Source organism: Hippocampus bargibanti, linkage group LG22 (genome assembly GCF_051943395.1).
Source record: "Hippocampus bargibanti isolate YZ-2025 linkage group LG22, ASM5194339v1, whole genome shotgun sequence".
In the NCBI taxonomy this organism is placed as follows: domain Eukaryota; kingdom Metazoa; phylum Chordata; class Actinopteri; order Syngnathiformes; family Syngnathidae; genus Hippocampus; species Hippocampus bargibanti.
The window spans coordinates 1,934,807-1,950,804 of NC_142755.1; the positions used below are offsets into that span (position 1 = coordinate 1,934,807).

A 15,998-nucleotide genomic window follows, 5' to 3' on the forward strand; every position below is an offset into this window, starting at 1 on the left:
CATAGCAAATGGCACTCGTGAGATGGACGGCGAATGTTTCGTGTCCGGTAACATTCGATATTTTTTATTTCGTAATATTAATAAGACTATCTGGAATAATTTTTGCGTCAAAAATGTAGACTCGACGAAATTCAGACTTTGTTTATTTTCTGGAGTTTTCCATCGCGGGGCGAATGTCCGAAACCGAAACGAATCAAATCGCATTTGCTCTGCGTCTGACGTCACGCTGGGGGCAAAAAAAATGTCCGAGTTAAATTGTTTGTTTGCACTGTAAAAAGTTGCTCGATGGTTCGGTACCACATCGACAGAATCCATCGTCGAACTTTTCTGTGTTAATGCCTCACTTTTTTTCAGTGCATATTTTTTGCAGCGTTCACCAGCAGAACCACGTCACGCTGTCAAATCACTCCCACTTTTTTTGCCTCGGCGTGGGACCAAAATCATCGCTTCTTTCACAGTACGGAGTTCGGCTTCGTCCAAAAAAAAAAGGTTCTGGACCCAAGTCGCGATGACTGGATTTCGGCTCAACTTGTCCCCGCTGAAGGAGCCGCTGGGCTTCGTTAAACTAGTTGAATGGGTAAGAGAATTCTTTGTTCAAAGCTTAGCGTGTACGTTTGCGTGGTCAAGTAATAAAGTGGGTCAGAACCAGAGGACAAATAGGTGCGGTTCTATCTAGTATTAACATAACGTTTTTCAATCGTTTTAACTATGTTTTACCTATGTTCTTTCGATTGAATTGATTAGAAGCATCTTATTCAGTGACCCCCTTAAGAAAACGAGTCTAACGCCATTTTTTTCCCCAAACATTAAATAATGTAATGAATTAAATATTTTTGCATCGTTATAAAATAATGTACAACGTGGCCAATAGGGGGCAGTGTACTCAAACTACTGTGACTTACCAACAGTATAATATTAATAATTATAATACATTTAATTTATAAGTGCCTTTCAAAACTCTCAAGGTCACTTTACAGTTACAGGATAAGTTTTTCTGTGGGTGAGCAGTGGTAGCCACATGCGCCAGCGTTCACTCAACCCCGAGGTAACTTAAATAGATAGAAAGCTAGCTAGCTATCTAATGGATATCAAATAAATAGCTAATAGATTGCCAGCCAGATAGCCTGGCAGCCAGCTAATATGTTCTTTGTAGAAGATAAAGAATTTATACCTACCAGTGTTGTTACATTGGGGGTAGATATTAATGCACTGTTTGTTTTCAACCATGTTACTTAGCGCGCCATAACTATCCAATGCTTTCGATCAGCTTGTCAATGGTGATTTGCATTATATGTTAGCACTAAGCTAGCATGAGCAAAAAGTACCATGCGACTTTTGGCAATTTCGCTGCCCGTCGTAGACACAGTTACAGATTAAAGCTCAGTAATAATTCACCTCGTGGAATAACAAGTCAGGCAGAAAAAGCAAATACGTGTACGGCATTTTTGCACATATGGAGATGTGTTCCAAAGACACGGTCACATGTTGATTTTCAAAACTCCCAATTATGTCATTTGATGAGCTAGCTGGAAAAACGACACCCAGGATGTCGTCATTCCGTATCGGGAAGCGGCCTTCCGGAGATTTTGAATGTAAACAGGAAGTCTTGGATGCATAGACGTCAGGAAAGATGCTGACCGCCATGTTGCCGTCTCTTATGTGCTCCATGTGGTTTTTATTCATGGAGGAGGGGTCAAGGGGGGTTAAAAATAAGTGTTTAAGCAGGAAGCACACATGCGCTGATGACATATGGAGAAACATCTGGTTTGAGGCCACTTAGTGTGTGTGTGTGTGTGTGTGTGTGTGTGTGTGTGTGTGTGTGTGTGTGTGTGTGTGTGTGTGTGTGTGTGTGTGGTTTTTGAGGGCTAAAGCTAAAATGCTAACGCAGCATTTTTCAACAGAGCATATCACACCCTTCTACGCTCTTTGGCAAAAATGTGACCCATTTTACAAAATTTCACACACATTTCATCATCATTCCAATAATCGTTTCATCTATTGATGATTTTAACATATTTTCGTCTTGACTTGACAAAAACGCCGTTTACAAAGAATGGCGATTGTGCTCACGCATTAAAATCACATGGTTTCCTTTGCGCGCTAAATCAACCCACCCCACATCCTCACCCGTGCTAGGAATTTCTCCGTGGAATGCTCTCCAAGGAGACACTTTGCATTCTAAAGCGTCCAAGATAGCAACAAAATGCAATTTCGAACTTCATATCGGAAGGCTAGCGCCATTTTGAAAACAAAAGTATTGCTTTGACGCCATCTTGGTGTTTAAAGAGCTATGTTGATGTAACTGCGGCCATATTTGACAGTAAACAATTAGCTATCTATTAGCTAACTGGCTTGCTAGCTGGCTATCTATTAGTTACATAGCTAGTTTATCTAGTTGTCTAGCTGACGCTATCTATTCGCCATCTATTAGCTAGCTAGCTAGCTTTCTATGTATTTACTTCCGGGTTGAGTGAACGCTGGCGCGTATGGCTGCCGCTGCTCACCCACAGAAAAACTTCTCCCGTGACTGAAAAGTGACCTTGGGTGTTTTGAAAGGCGCATAGAAATGAAATGGATTATTACCCGGAAGTAACTCAAACCGATAAAAAGCTAGCTAGCTAATAGATAGCTAGCCAGACAGATAGCTAGATAACCAGACAGCTAATGGCTAGTGAGATAGCTAGCGAGATAGCCACCCAGATAGCTAATAGATAGCATATGAGCAAAATTGATAACGGCAGTTAAAGGCAAGAAAAAAAAAAACACTACAAATGAAATATTTTGGGAGACCTGGTCTTACGAACTTAATTGGTTCCCAGAAAGTGTGTGTAAGGCGAAAAGTGTGTATCCCAAACATTCATTTCCCATAGGAAACCATGAAAATGAGAATAATTCGTTCCCAGGTCCACATAAAACAAATTTTCTACTAAATAAGCCTTAAAACTACTTATAGTATCTATTTCATTCCTATTTTATTAATCAATATTGTATTGTATTGTCTTTTCAAATAGCTGACAGCGATATTCGCTTTCGGAAGCTGCGGCGGCTTCGCGGCCAAGAACATCTTGTCCGTCTTCTGCGGCGATGGCAGGAACGAAACGCTGGACGTCAACTTCCACTATCCCTTCAGGTGAGAATCGATCCAGAAGGAGCCGGGTGATCAATCGATCGATCAATCGATCGGACGTGGTGTTTTTATTGTTGTTGTCAGGTTAAGCCAGATGCCGCTCGTGGAGGGCAACTCCACGTTATGCAACCACTCCGTCAGCACCACGTACCTAATGGGAGACTCGTCCTCGGCGGCGGAGTTCTTTGTGGGCGTGGCCATTTTCTGCTTCCTGTACAGCATGGCCGCCCTTTTGGTTTATTTGGGCTACATGCACGTTTACAAGAATTCTGATTTGGGACCCATTTTGGTGAGGATTTTGGCATCATATTCAAGATTAGCAAACTGTCGCGGCTCGGATTTGAAGCGGATTTACGTGGAATAGGAGATGTGAGATAGTTTCTATGTGGCTGCCTTTACAGCCGCCCCTGTGTTTTGTATTTCTACTTACTCCTTTCCTTTCATCACTTTGCTGCGCTGTGAGCTGCCAGCGCGCGAGCTCGCATACATTAATACAGTCGCGATCCGGGAAACGAGGCAATCAACAAATACACCGTCCATTTCTAGGATTTTGTGATCACGGCTGTCATCGTGTTCCTGTGGTTGGTCTGCTCGTCGGCTTGGGCCAAAGCTCTGCAGAACATCAAGGACGCCACCAATAGCGAAGGCCTCGGCGCCACTTTGGCGCTCTGCAAAGGGAGCAACGTCACCTGCGAGGTCACCGAGTTCGCCAACCTGCGGACGCTCAATATCTCTGTGGTGAGACGATCGATTACACACACACAAAAAATTACAATTAAATGATAATAATAATAATCGGCGTTTTCGGGTTGGTTTCATTTCTTGGTCATGTGACATTTTTGCGGCAGACATTTAGTTGCTAGGCGGAATAAGTGTCGCGCAGTCAATGCTTCCTTTGCTTTTGCCACATCAACAAATTCCTCATGATTATTTTTTTTTCGGTTTTTGTCTTTTAAAATTCCCTTATGACCCCCCCACCTTGCATACATGTTTTCAGGTATTTGGCTACCTCAACATGTTCATTTGGGCCGGCAACGCCTGGTTCGTGTACAAGGAGACTCGCTGGCATTCGCAGAAAATGTCCACCCAACCCGGACCGGGAAGGCAGCAGGTTCCGGCAGCTATCTAACACACACACACAAAATTTGAATTTGAATATCAAAAGTCTATTTTCTGATGCCAAAACATGCCTTTCATGTTAATTTCACAGCTTGACCAAAGAAAGTCGAAATTCAGGTACTATTATGATCCCTCGGTTCGTCCTACTAAGGGAAAGGTACTCATTTTGACGCCTAAAAATCTTTTTTTTTTTTTTCAAAATATTTACATCCGTGCTGAATTTTATTGTGCGCCATTTTCTTGTTTTGGCAGAGAAGGTGAGCTAAAGATGCTTTTTTTTCCTTGTTTCTATTCATCGTTCATTGTTTTTCCTCTCTTGGTCATTTTTCTCACTTGATATTAGCATTTCAACGTTTCTTTCTAATACATTTTGATATCCGGTGTTATTTGTTCAAAACGGAAGTGGATGCCGAATAAAAGACGAGATGTGCTGGGGGGGGCATACTGGTGATGCCTCCCACTTGCACAATGCTTTGTCCCAAATGGCTCCTATGCATTTGTTTGTTTTGCCATGTAAAATATTTTAAATACTATTTTTCCACACTGTAAAACAATTTAAATATGTATGAATATTCAGTAATCATATTTTCTTGCTATTATTGCGTCAAGTCGTCAGAAAAAAAGGGCTTCACATTTACGGTATCTTCACAAAGTGAAGTTGCTCATTTTGGCCACAAGAGGGCAGTGTAGTAAAATAAATCAAAAACTTTATTTTATGAAACGAACTCCGTATATAATAAAATACTGTACGTAACAAATTTAAATACAACAATGGTCTTTATTTACAATCTAAATTTTTGTTTCGCGCATTTTTTAAATGTATTCCCAACAGTCTATTGTTTTAAATTTCACAAACGATGTAAAAGAGATTTAGTGGAAAGTGATGGCATCAAAAGGTTTCCAAAATACTCAAAGCGTTGAAATTATGACATTTTTAATAACTGATCCCCAGAAATTTCTCAATCAAGCACTTTTTAATTGATGAATTTGAAATGATTTGCATTCAAGTACTGTACGTGCCCTTGGTCATGTCATTCACGCCATTTTAAGATGATTATAAATAAACGTGATATGTTGTTTTAATACTTATATCGACGTACTACTGAGAAAAAATATTATTGTTATTTATCAAAAACAAACATTCACCGAGAGTTTCCGGAGATGACGTCACTCTCATTCCACGCCTCCTGCGTGCGAACGAGCCAAGCGAGAGAGGAAGGACGGCTCGCGGCAAAGCAACAAGGAGGAAAGGAGCAATGGCGACACTGGCTCGCCTCCTCCCAAGTCCGGATAGCTTCCCCAGCCAGCCTCGTTCTTCGTTCTTCGGTGCGGCTCAACCACGTGTCGTTGACGGTAAGCAAGCGAAGCGCGCGGCTGTTGACGCTTGTCTTTTTTGCGGGCAAAGTGTAAGGAAGTGTCCCCCCCCTCCGCCCCTCGCTCCTCCCTACACCTACCCCGCTTTCCCCGCACCCTCGGCGGCCAAGTGTTCTGAGATTGACCCCCCCCCCCCACACTTCCACCAAACACGGAGCGTCTGTCAAAAGCAGCCAAGGAACTGTCAAAAAAAGACCAACCTCCAAATGGCCAATGGAGAACCCGACTTGTGGGCCACGCACTACCTGTAACTGCGAAGCAAACATTGACGCTGCGTGTTTACGACCCACTTGACTCCTACACCGAAGCTATGACGGAACTATTCACGACTTAAAAGTTTTGGTCGCTGCTTTATTTTTATTTTTTTTATTGACAGCGAAGTGGAGGAAGGGGGTGGCTATGCTAGCAAGCTAATGCTAACCACTATGTCAAAGTATGCGCGCGTCAGTTTTTGAATGTGCCTTTTTTAATTCGCTTTGACAGTTTTTATTTGTTTGTTTCCACGCAGAATCGTGTCACGGAGAACTTTGCGGTGTCAATGAAAAAGGTAAGTTTGAGAGGGGGTTGAAATTGTGTCGTTAACCGGGAATGGCTTGTTTGTTAGTAGCGTGGTCGTCTGCTTCAGCTTTAAGTTGTAAACTTCAGAAACCGAACTGGCAACATGTCAACATAATCAATCTCAGTTCAGGGATCATTTATGTGCTTTTTAAAAATGCTAAATGCACTTAATTGTACTTTTGGAAGCGGTTAAATGCACTTTGTTTACAGTCGGTGGCGTATTTAAAAACACAGAAAAAAACGTCCGAGATAATAACATTGCCGCTTTTATTTGACAAATGTGTCGCTTTTCATCATTTCTAAATAATTAAGGCTTTAAAAAGACGACAAACAGACAAAATGGTCAGAAAAGTTGATTCATAATCCATGCGTCTACTTTATTATTATCTTTACGTCAACGCCATAGTTTTTCGGCAGCTGCCTTCACTTTACGATAGTTAAACTGAATGCATTTTACAATACATTTTATAATACAACAGTGTTAGGCTAATTATCTCTGAAAGACAAAAAAAACGGGAGTTGCAACAATAAATAGAATATCTCATGCAGGCCAAACAGTTATTATAATTATTAAAATGCAGGGTAATTATTAAAATGGAGGACATGTAAATAAATGCTATGCGTCATGTGAATAAAAGCCTATGCGTTAGTAGGATAACATTTTCCTCCGTTCTTCGACACAAACAGAAGGAAATGGTTGTCGTTTGTATTGTAAAGCACATAAATTAAACCTATCATGAAATTAATACACTATAGGTTGTTAATGTAGATAACATGGAATAAATATGGCTTAAATAAGTAATTGACATATTTTGTGGAATCATAAGAACTTTGTTGATTGTAAATTGCAATTTTTTTAGAAAATTGGCTCAGCGGAATTCTTCATATCATGTTTCTCTGTTTTGTTGTTAAAAATGGCGGCAACGTTTGTATTTACGCATCGTGTGTTTCTCGCCGCCTTCCCGAGGGATGCTCGGCCGCCGTCTGTTTCCAGTGCTGGAGGACTTTGATCGCGTTGTGTGTGCCATGTCTGGAATCAGGTGCTCACCCCTCAGGGCTTCCTTACACCTTACGGTAAGATGAACCAATTTCCTTCACTGCCAGATGTGCAAAAAAATGTGTCCAGTCCAGTGCCAGGGTTTTTGTCATTCTCACTCAAATTGCAGGAGCCACAGAATATTGAATTTTAGGACTTCATAAACATTCAATGCAGCGTAAGAAACCTTAGACTCTCTGGTTTTAGTAAAAAAAAAAGAGTTAATTCCTAAATTATATGGTTCTGGAGCTATTGGAGCTTGGAATTGGGGCGGATGTCCAAAATACAATGCAATACATACATATTGGTTTATATAGGGCTTGAAGGACAGCTGAAGCGCTAACATGGGCAAAGGGCAAATATTGAGTTTTAAGACTACATAAACAATTTTCAGAAAAAAAGTTAATTCCTAAGTTATATGGGTCTGGAGTTATCTGAGCTTGAAATGGGGGCAGGTGTACAATATACAATACATACATATTGGTATATATAAAGTGCTTTAACAACAACTGGAACAAAGCGCTAACATGGACGAAAAGCAAATGCTGCCCCATTGTGGAAGGGGAAAAACACTGCCAGAGGTCTGACCAGTGCTTTATCGACACCCAGGCATGAAAAAAAAACATTCAAAGCCCGAACAAATTCCACGTCATATGTTGAATTCCTGAATAAATTCTGGAATGGCAGTGAATGATTATTATTATGAATATTTATTATTGTTATTATTGTTATGAATATTTATGGTTGTGAATTCCTTACGTGGCGTTGACACACACATTTTTCATATTTTCTCTCCACATCCGGATTAGAAATGGCAATTCATTGATGACATCATCATGAGATGAATCAATTACAATACAATACATATTGATTTATAAATATTCCATATAAATAAATACATAAATAATTCACTATTGATCGCATCAAGCACGCCAATGCACGTTGCTCAAATTGTCCACATTTGGTCTCAAGTCTAACAAAATCAATCCGCCTTTGCTGCCCCTGATTTGTTGTAGTCTGCCCTTGAGCAAGGCACCCCAGCCATTTCCTCCTTAAACTACAATTAAGCATATCGCAGATTGCAACTGGAATCGTCCCCCACCTCCTCCTTTGAGGTCCAGTGGTCCACACAAGCCATTTCCTGAGAAAGAAAAGAGACTGGGTCATCATAATTGCACGCGCACGCATTCTTACTTTCGCTTTCTCCGCTGGAAAGAGGTCAGTGGTATTGTGAGAGCAAACAGGCTCCCGGCAGCCATGCTTGTTGTGTCCCTCCTCTCCTTCCTTGTACAACCGCGGTTGTTTATTTTTTATTTTTATCGCCATGTCATGAATTTATCTTCTGTGTATTTATTCGTATTTCTTTTTACAGCTCTTCACTTGTTTTTATTTATCTAGCTAGCAAGCTACCTCGCCAGCTATGTAGCTATCTAAGTATCTATTTGCTATCTGTGAGCTATCTAGCTGATGAGCAAGCTATCTAGCTAGCTATCATATTAGCTATATAACTATCTGGCTGGCTAGCTATCTATTAGCGAACTAGATAGCTTTCTATCTATTTGAGTTACTTCAGGGTTGAGTGGACGCTGGTGCGTGTGGCAGCCGCAGCTCACCCACAGAAAAACTTATCCTGTGACTATAAAGTTACCTTGAGAGTTTTGAAAGGCGCTTATTATTATTATTCGTTTTGTTATTAAAAATATATAATAATACATTTCATTTATTTTTATTAAAAATATATACTAAAACTACTACTACTACTACTAATAATAATACATTTCATTTATAAGCGCCTTTCAAAACTGTCAAGGTCAATTTACATTCACAGGATACGTTCTTCTCTGGGTGAGCTGCGGCAGCCACACGCGCCAGCGTTCGCTCAACCCGGATGTAACTCAAATAAATAGTAAGTGAGATATCTAGCTAACAGATGGCTAGCTATATAGCTATTAAGCTAATAGATAGCCAGCTATTAAGCTAATAGATAGCCAGTTAGATAGCTATTAAGCTAAAAGATAGCTGGCTATTAAGCTAATAGATAGCCAGCCAGCCAGCTAGATAGCTAATAGATAGCAAATAGTGCGATTACACTCCCATGTCACTATGATTTGCTCCTTCTGAACTATTGATCGCACCCACCCTCTCAATGATCCAGCCGAGCTCGCTCATCACGCACGGGGATCAGGCTAATCGTTAGCCGCGGCACGTCTCATCGCCACAATGGCCATAACGACAGGCAAGAGTGCCTCGTCGCCCAGGGTGCCCTTGCCGTTAAGCGGGCCCCGTTGACCTCGCCCTGACCGCCGCCCGCCGGTTGTAAATCACCATGGCGGATTCCCGCCCGGCGACTAAATTAAAAATGATTCTCACACACGTGAGCGCCAAAAAACAAACCGGAAAGAGCGTTAAATAATCTTTTCACGTGACTTGACGGCAGGCGCATATTTGGACTTTGATCTGGCGGCTCGGAATGCAGCTGCTCTTCGTCCTCGGCTGCCTGTTGACTCACCTGCCGGCCACGCGCGCGGTGGATAAGTGTTTATATATTTTTTTTGCTCCTCCTTCATCCAGTTTCTCTTCATTCCAGGTAGTCGGCGTTTAATTTCCCAGTGAAAAACAAGAATCCTGGAACACATACCTCTTCCGTCCCCTTACCACTTCACTCCCATCAAGACATGCATAGCAAGAACCGTAAGTGTGGCTGCCATTTTGTTTTTAATCAACGCATCATCGTCTCCGCCCATTTTGTAGTTTATTATTTAGTTTTTAGAACCATTTTAGAGTTCCGTTCCGACCAAACGGTCGTAAGTCAAAATGGTCATAAGTCAAAATCCATTCAAAATGTTAAATAGAGACTCGGAGGCTAAAAGACTCGCAACCCCGCCCCCCTCTGGTTTCATCGCACGGTCGATTGCTGTGCGAGTGTGAGATGCTGGCTGGCTGGCCAAAATTGTTGTACGCGTTGCCGGCTTGCTAGCGACTTGTGGTGCCAGGCATAGCATTAATTTTTAAAAATAGGGTTTGGTGGTCGTAAGTACGGGTGGTTGGAAGTTACCTGCAAATGTATTTTTTTTTGTTGTTGTTGAAATCTCGTTCCAGAAAAGCGCCACGGTTCTTCCGTCCCCCCCAGGAGCTCGCTGGTCCTCATGAAGTCCAAGGCGCCCCCCGTGGCGGGCGGTCCCGGCGACGACTTCCGGATCCCTAAGGACTACCCTCACTCGCGCTTCAGCAAAGCGCCGCTCGCCGTCTATCCTCCCAAGGGGGTTCGGAGCAAAGCACGGTGGGCTTTACACACTCAATTCCTAATTTATTTTGGTGGGGTGGTGTGATGACTTCCTGTTTTTCGACACCCCGCCCCCATAGTGTATCTCTTCCAGTGGTGAGTTTGGAGAAGATGCCATGCCTCAGTCGTGCCAACTCCACCTCCCAAGTCCGCCTGTCACCCGCCTCCTCCCCCCTCAAACACCCACCCCTCCCCCCCGCCGCGACCGTCCCCAGCGAGAAACACCCCAACGGTCGAGGCCACGGCGGGCCGTCCGCGCCGCGCTCGCCGTCGTCCCTAAACGGACGCCCCAGCCCGGCGCGCTCGCCGTTGGACCGGCGGCCTTCGTCCTCGCCGTCCCCTTCCAAGTCGCCCTCGCCAGCTCTTCTGTCAACGCCGTCGCCTTCTGAGAAAAAGAATCCAAACGGCGCCAAAGCTTCTTCCAGGTCACATGACAGACTCTCAGGTTGGTATTTGTGATCCGCGAGTAACTTTCACAGATATTTGACCCTCCTTCAATTTCCAAGTTATGATTTCATATTTTTAATGATTTATTTTTCCCTGTGTCGTTGGTGTTGGAACAGGAACATTAACAGATGTCTCTTGGTGTGCTTGTATTTATGCGTTTCATTGTTCATGTATTAATTTTATTCTATTATTTTTATTCTCTTTTATGTATTTTTTTTATTTTTATTTATCTAGATTATTTTTTCTATTTTATTTATTTATTGTATTCTATTTTATCTGTATTTTATGTATTTAGTTTGATGAATGTATTAATTACTTTTATTGTATATGTATTTATTTATATATTTTATATTTTTATTTTTATTTTAAACAGGAAGAATATTTGACCCAGATAAGCACTGTGGCGTTCCGGACCCTGAGACCAAACAGCCGTGCAGGCGCTCCCTCACCTGCAAGGTATCAATCACCTCGTCAATTCCAAACACTCGTAAATATTTGTTCGATATATCAATAAACTGTAAGTATTAATGGGAAAGAGTTTTTTTTTCATATCGAGGGCATTATCAGGTGCGTTGAATCGTGCGATTGCGGTTGCCTTGTGCACCGCTAGAGGAAGCTATGCTAATTGGATTACAATACAGTGCAATACAATACAATGTAGCTTTATTTATACAGTGTAAAGATGAAACGTGTGCCTCATAGTACGCAAATCTTCTTACAGACTCACTCCTTAAGCCACCGCCGGGCCGTACCCGGCCGCGGGAAACATTTCAATGTCCTCCTGGCCGAACACAGAAGCAGGACCAAGGAGAAGGAGGTAGCGAAAGAGAAAGAGAAAGACGGCTGCAGCCCGAGCGCTTCCTCGCAAGACGCCGTCGGTCTCACCAAGTCTCCCTGCAACAATGGCCGCCCTCTGTCCACGCTCAAATTAAAGCTGGCCAACGCGCACATACCCAGGTGGGGTGATGGACGCTCGTCATCGCTCTCCTGACGATTTACGTCAGTTTTTTGATGATGGCGTATTTTGTAGGGTTCCGGGGATGGCCCCTTCCATGCCTCAGCCTCCAGTTCCTCCTCCGTCGCCTTTCCCAACTCCTCCCTCCAACGTGGAGCAACCCCGGATGACATTGACGGAGGCGGCGGGTGATAGCGAGCGGCTATCCAGCGACGAATGCGACAACGCGTCGACTCCCGACGATTCTCACAGACTCGGCTTCCGCTTTACGAACCACCACCCTCAGCCTTTAGGGGTGAATATGGATGTGATTTTAGTCGTTCCCGACATCAAGATCTTAGCCGTCTCTCATTTCTCGCCTTTTTCCGGATGCAGTTTTGCATATTCAGCAGCAGGCTGATGGGACGAGGCCACTACGTCTTTGACAGGCGGTGGGACCGGATGAGGGCGGCGCTCCAGAATATGGTGGAGAAGCACCTCAACGCACAAATGTGGAGGTTAGTGGGTCCGTTTCACGCAAATAAAGCAGAAGTAAATGTATTATATTATGAGGTGCTTGCTTTTTTGTTGTTGTTTTTGTTAATTCAGTTTGACAACTCTGTTAATTTCATGATTATAAATTCACTTCTTGAAAGACAATTCTCCAACTTTTCACACGCCAAAATAGGATTGATTTATTATTTACTTATGTTTGTGTGTATCTATTATCTTATTGTATTATTTCATTAGTTTATTTTTAATGCTATTTTAAAAAATTACTTTATTTGTTTGTTGTTGTTTTTATTTTATTTATGTAATTGTTAATTTCTTTAGTTATGATTTTATTATATTTTATTATTATTATTTCATCTTATATTTCATAATCTTGTTTTTTGTATTGAATTATTTTGTTATTTTATTATATCATATTCTATTTTTTATTATTTTACTATTATTATTGTATTATTTTATTGTTTATATTAACTGTTTATATCATTTGTGTAGTTTTTATTATTTTATTTTTGTATTATTTTATTATATAATGTTATTTTATTATTTTACTATATATATTTTTTTTTAATGTGTATTTTTTATTATTTTATTCTTTATATTATTTTTTATTTTATTATGTTGTCATTTTATTATTATTTTATTATATTATTTTTTTTTGTTATTGTATTATACTGTATAATTTTTTTTATTATTTTACTATTGTATTATTTTTATTTTAACTGATCCTTTCCTTGTCTAATTTTTACTGTTTTCTCTCAATATGGATAACTTTTCTTGTATTTCTGATTGCATTTTTAAGATGCTTTTAATATTTGTTATTCAGGATTATGATGGGATGCTTTTTGGGTTTAAAAAAAAGTGACTTTTGAGCCAAAATACCTTAAAAAAGCCCCTTTGCATCTTTGTTCCAGAAAGGTTCCTCTTGCTGCTGAAAGCCCGGACCCCCCGTCGCACCCCCCGTCGCAGTGGTCCTCTTCTCGCCTAGCGCCGCCTCCCTCTCCCACGTCAGACGCCTGCCCCCCTTTAACCGCCCCGTCCACTCCCATGTCCTTCCCCGCCCTTCCGTCGTCAGCTGGAGCTTTAATTTTAACAGATTCCCCACAGCCATTTTGCCATCACGCCGCGCACAGGACCGGTCGCCCCGCTAAAGAGCGACAGGACTCTATAGCGGAAGCTAAGAGCAAAAACTGCTCCGTCCGGAACGGGACCGGCGATCATCCGCCATTGCGACCGTCGCTAGGCTCGGACGCCGTCGCCGTGACGAAAAAAGGACACCGGGGTTCGACTGGGAATGGGATTTGGAGCTACAGCGCCCACTGGTTCACCAAAACTAGTTCTCACGGCCACAGTTCGCATAACAGGTAACGTTTGAGGTCATGTGACTTCATAAAGGGTTCCGGTTGGCCCTCACTAAATGTCATCTCTTGGCAAATCCCCCCTTCGTCTGTTCCCCAGTGATCTTGGCAACCCCGGTTTATCCTATTCATCCAGCAGGGAGCCGTCAGCAGCCCCCTCCTCCGCAACGTTGAATTACGGGCAAAAAGCAGCGGGGAAAAAGAGGAAAAACGCCAGCCCGCACGAAGGGAAAAGTGGATATAAGCTGAACCGGCTAGGGGTTGCCGACTGCTTCTTTGGGAGTGACGGCGAGTCTCAAAGACAGGTTCGCTGAAGACCATTTCAAAACCTTAATCTTCATGAAAACGCCATTCCAAACTGACACTAGCTTCATGCTAATGTATAATGAGAAACACCATTGGCAGGCTAATGAAACTTAGCATACTTACACCATTTAAAAACTTAAATCTTCATGAAAACTCCATTCCAAACTTACACTAGCTTGATGCTAGTGTATAATGAGAAAAACCATAGACAGGCCAATGAAAATTAGCATACTTAAACCATTTCAAAACCTAAATCTTCACGAAAACTCCATTCCAAACTGACACTAGCTTAATGCTTATGTATAATGAGAAACACCATAGACAGGCTAATGAAAATTAGCCTTGATACTTAGATTTGTGCAGCAAAACTAAGGCTGTTGTTGTCATGACGACGAACTGGTTTTTCCGCAAGGCAGTGACATGCATTTCCAGGTGAAATACGCCATATTTGCGACATTTTTACTTATTTTTTGGACAACAAAACGTCGCCGTGACTGAAAATTCTTGTTTCCGTCTGCCTCCTCCCCACAGGCCAAGATGCATCACTGACACCTCACCTTGTTTGGTAAAAATGACCCCCCTGGGCCCGACCCAGTTGGAGCATCATCTCCCATTTTAGTCCCGCCTCTTAAAGGAACTCTTGGGCCACATGTTCAGGTCCCTTTTTTTCACTCTCCTGTCCCGACTTTGGAGGACAGAAAGGAAAAACAAAGATGGCGGAAATCCGAATTCTGTTTTTCTAGACGTTTCTTTCGTTGGGGTCCGCTAGCAAGGAACTATGACACATTTTATTAATATTTTTTTCTCCTGTGACGTTTGCTTGACTTGCAAACTTTTTAGTTGGGTTTTAACCAGCTTCTTCTTCGCCATTTTATTATTATTTTATTTGCTAACTCCCTGTTTTGATATCAAAGCGCTTTTTACGCAGAGACTCCCTTTGCAGTCTTTTGTGCATTGCCCGGCTGTGTTTAAAGTGCTCTTATTGCCCTCGTCCTCCCTCGCAGCACTTCCAAGAAGTCCCCTTCAAATTAAAAGAAATACATATATTTACACGAAACAAAAAAGTGTGTTTCAACATAGGAGGGGGGATGCATTTTTGCGCTTGTTTTTTTTGGGGGGTGGGGTTTAGATTTTTTTTTTTTTTAGGGTGAAACATCCATTTAAGGTAGGATTCATTTTAAAATTATGGAAAATGTACATATACGTTTATTGTGGCTCTGGTATTTATTATGTTTATTATTTTTTTCATGTTATTTTTTTAATACAAAATGGAGTGTTTAAAGAATATAATTTTGATGACCGTGTCCAGGAAATGCAGCGACATTTTTGTTATTTTTTTTTTAGCTTCACTCGAGCTAACCAGCTAAGTTCAAGCATGTGTCTATTGACCCCGCCCGACGTGATGTCATACGTGCACTCGTTTCGCATCCACAAGATTACGATCAACTTCTTCTCCGAGCTACTCGTCGTTGACATTTTTGACTAATCAGAATGCTCACATTAGCATCACTATTTTTTCAGCGCTATTCGTGTTTATTTGCAGTGGGTAGGAAAAGTCTACACACCTCTCATTTTTTGCTATCGAATTGGGATACAACCTTTTTTTATTTATTTTTATCTCCCCTCACTCAAAACCATGACAGAGTTCAAGGATTTAATTTTTTTACAAACTTTTTTTGTGCGTCGCCATCTTTGCCCATTGCGAAGTTAACGCTTCCCATTCCTCGATATTTGCACTTTGACAGGCCTTGGTATTAAAAACGTTCTTTGTTTTCACTGCCGTCGGAGTGGACGTTGTTGAAATGGTTTCAAAAGGAAAACAAAAACACAAAAAAGAGCTTTTTATTAAATAACTCAAGTGTGACTTAAAGTGGAGACTCATTGCGCTGTATGTACGTCGCCTGCGTGCGCTTTGTATTGTTGAAAATGTTACTATGTATGTGTGT

The 15,998-nt window shown here is 41.7% G+C and overlaps 2 protein-coding genes across 3 annotated transcripts; both read left to right on the forward strand.

Annotated features, from left to right (window-relative positions):
• The first annotated feature begins 269 nt into the window (after window positions 1-269).
• Window positions 270-4,733, forward strand: sypl1 (synaptophysin-like 1). The gene is made up of 5 exons (XM_088988924.1): window positions 270-577; window positions 3,012-3,130; window positions 3,212-3,416; window positions 3,674-3,865; window positions 4,125-4,733. Exons 1-5 carry the CDS (start codon window positions 509-511, stop codon window positions 4,254-4,256), a joined length of 717 nt encoding a protein of 238 aa, XP_088845050.1. The 5' UTR covers window positions 270-508; the 3' UTR covers window positions 4,257-4,733.
• A 2,412-nt stretch (window positions 4,734-7,145) lies between these two features.
• On the forward strand, window positions 7,146-15,916 carry atxn7l1 (ataxin 7 like 1). 2 transcript variants are annotated; one of them, XM_088988716.1, is made up of 11 exons: window positions 7,146-7,252; window positions 9,802-9,905; window positions 10,314-10,494; window positions 10,578-10,942; window positions 11,318-11,400; window positions 11,666-11,901; window positions 11,975-12,194; window positions 12,275-12,396; window positions 13,303-13,752; window positions 13,847-14,051; window positions 14,584-15,916. In XM_088988716.1, the coding sequence occupies exons 2-11, from the start codon at window positions 9,890-9,892 to the stop codon at window positions 14,599-14,601; spliced, it is 1,896 nt and encodes a 631-aa protein (XP_088844842.1). In that variant the 5' UTR covers window positions 7,146-7,252; window positions 9,802-9,889; the 3' UTR covers window positions 14,602-15,916. The 2 variants fall into 2 exon arrangements, with proteins under 2 accessions (XP_088844842.1, XP_088844843.1); XM_088988717.1 differs by having other exon boundaries at window positions 13,883-14,051.
• Window positions 15,917-15,998: the final 82 nt, after the last annotated feature.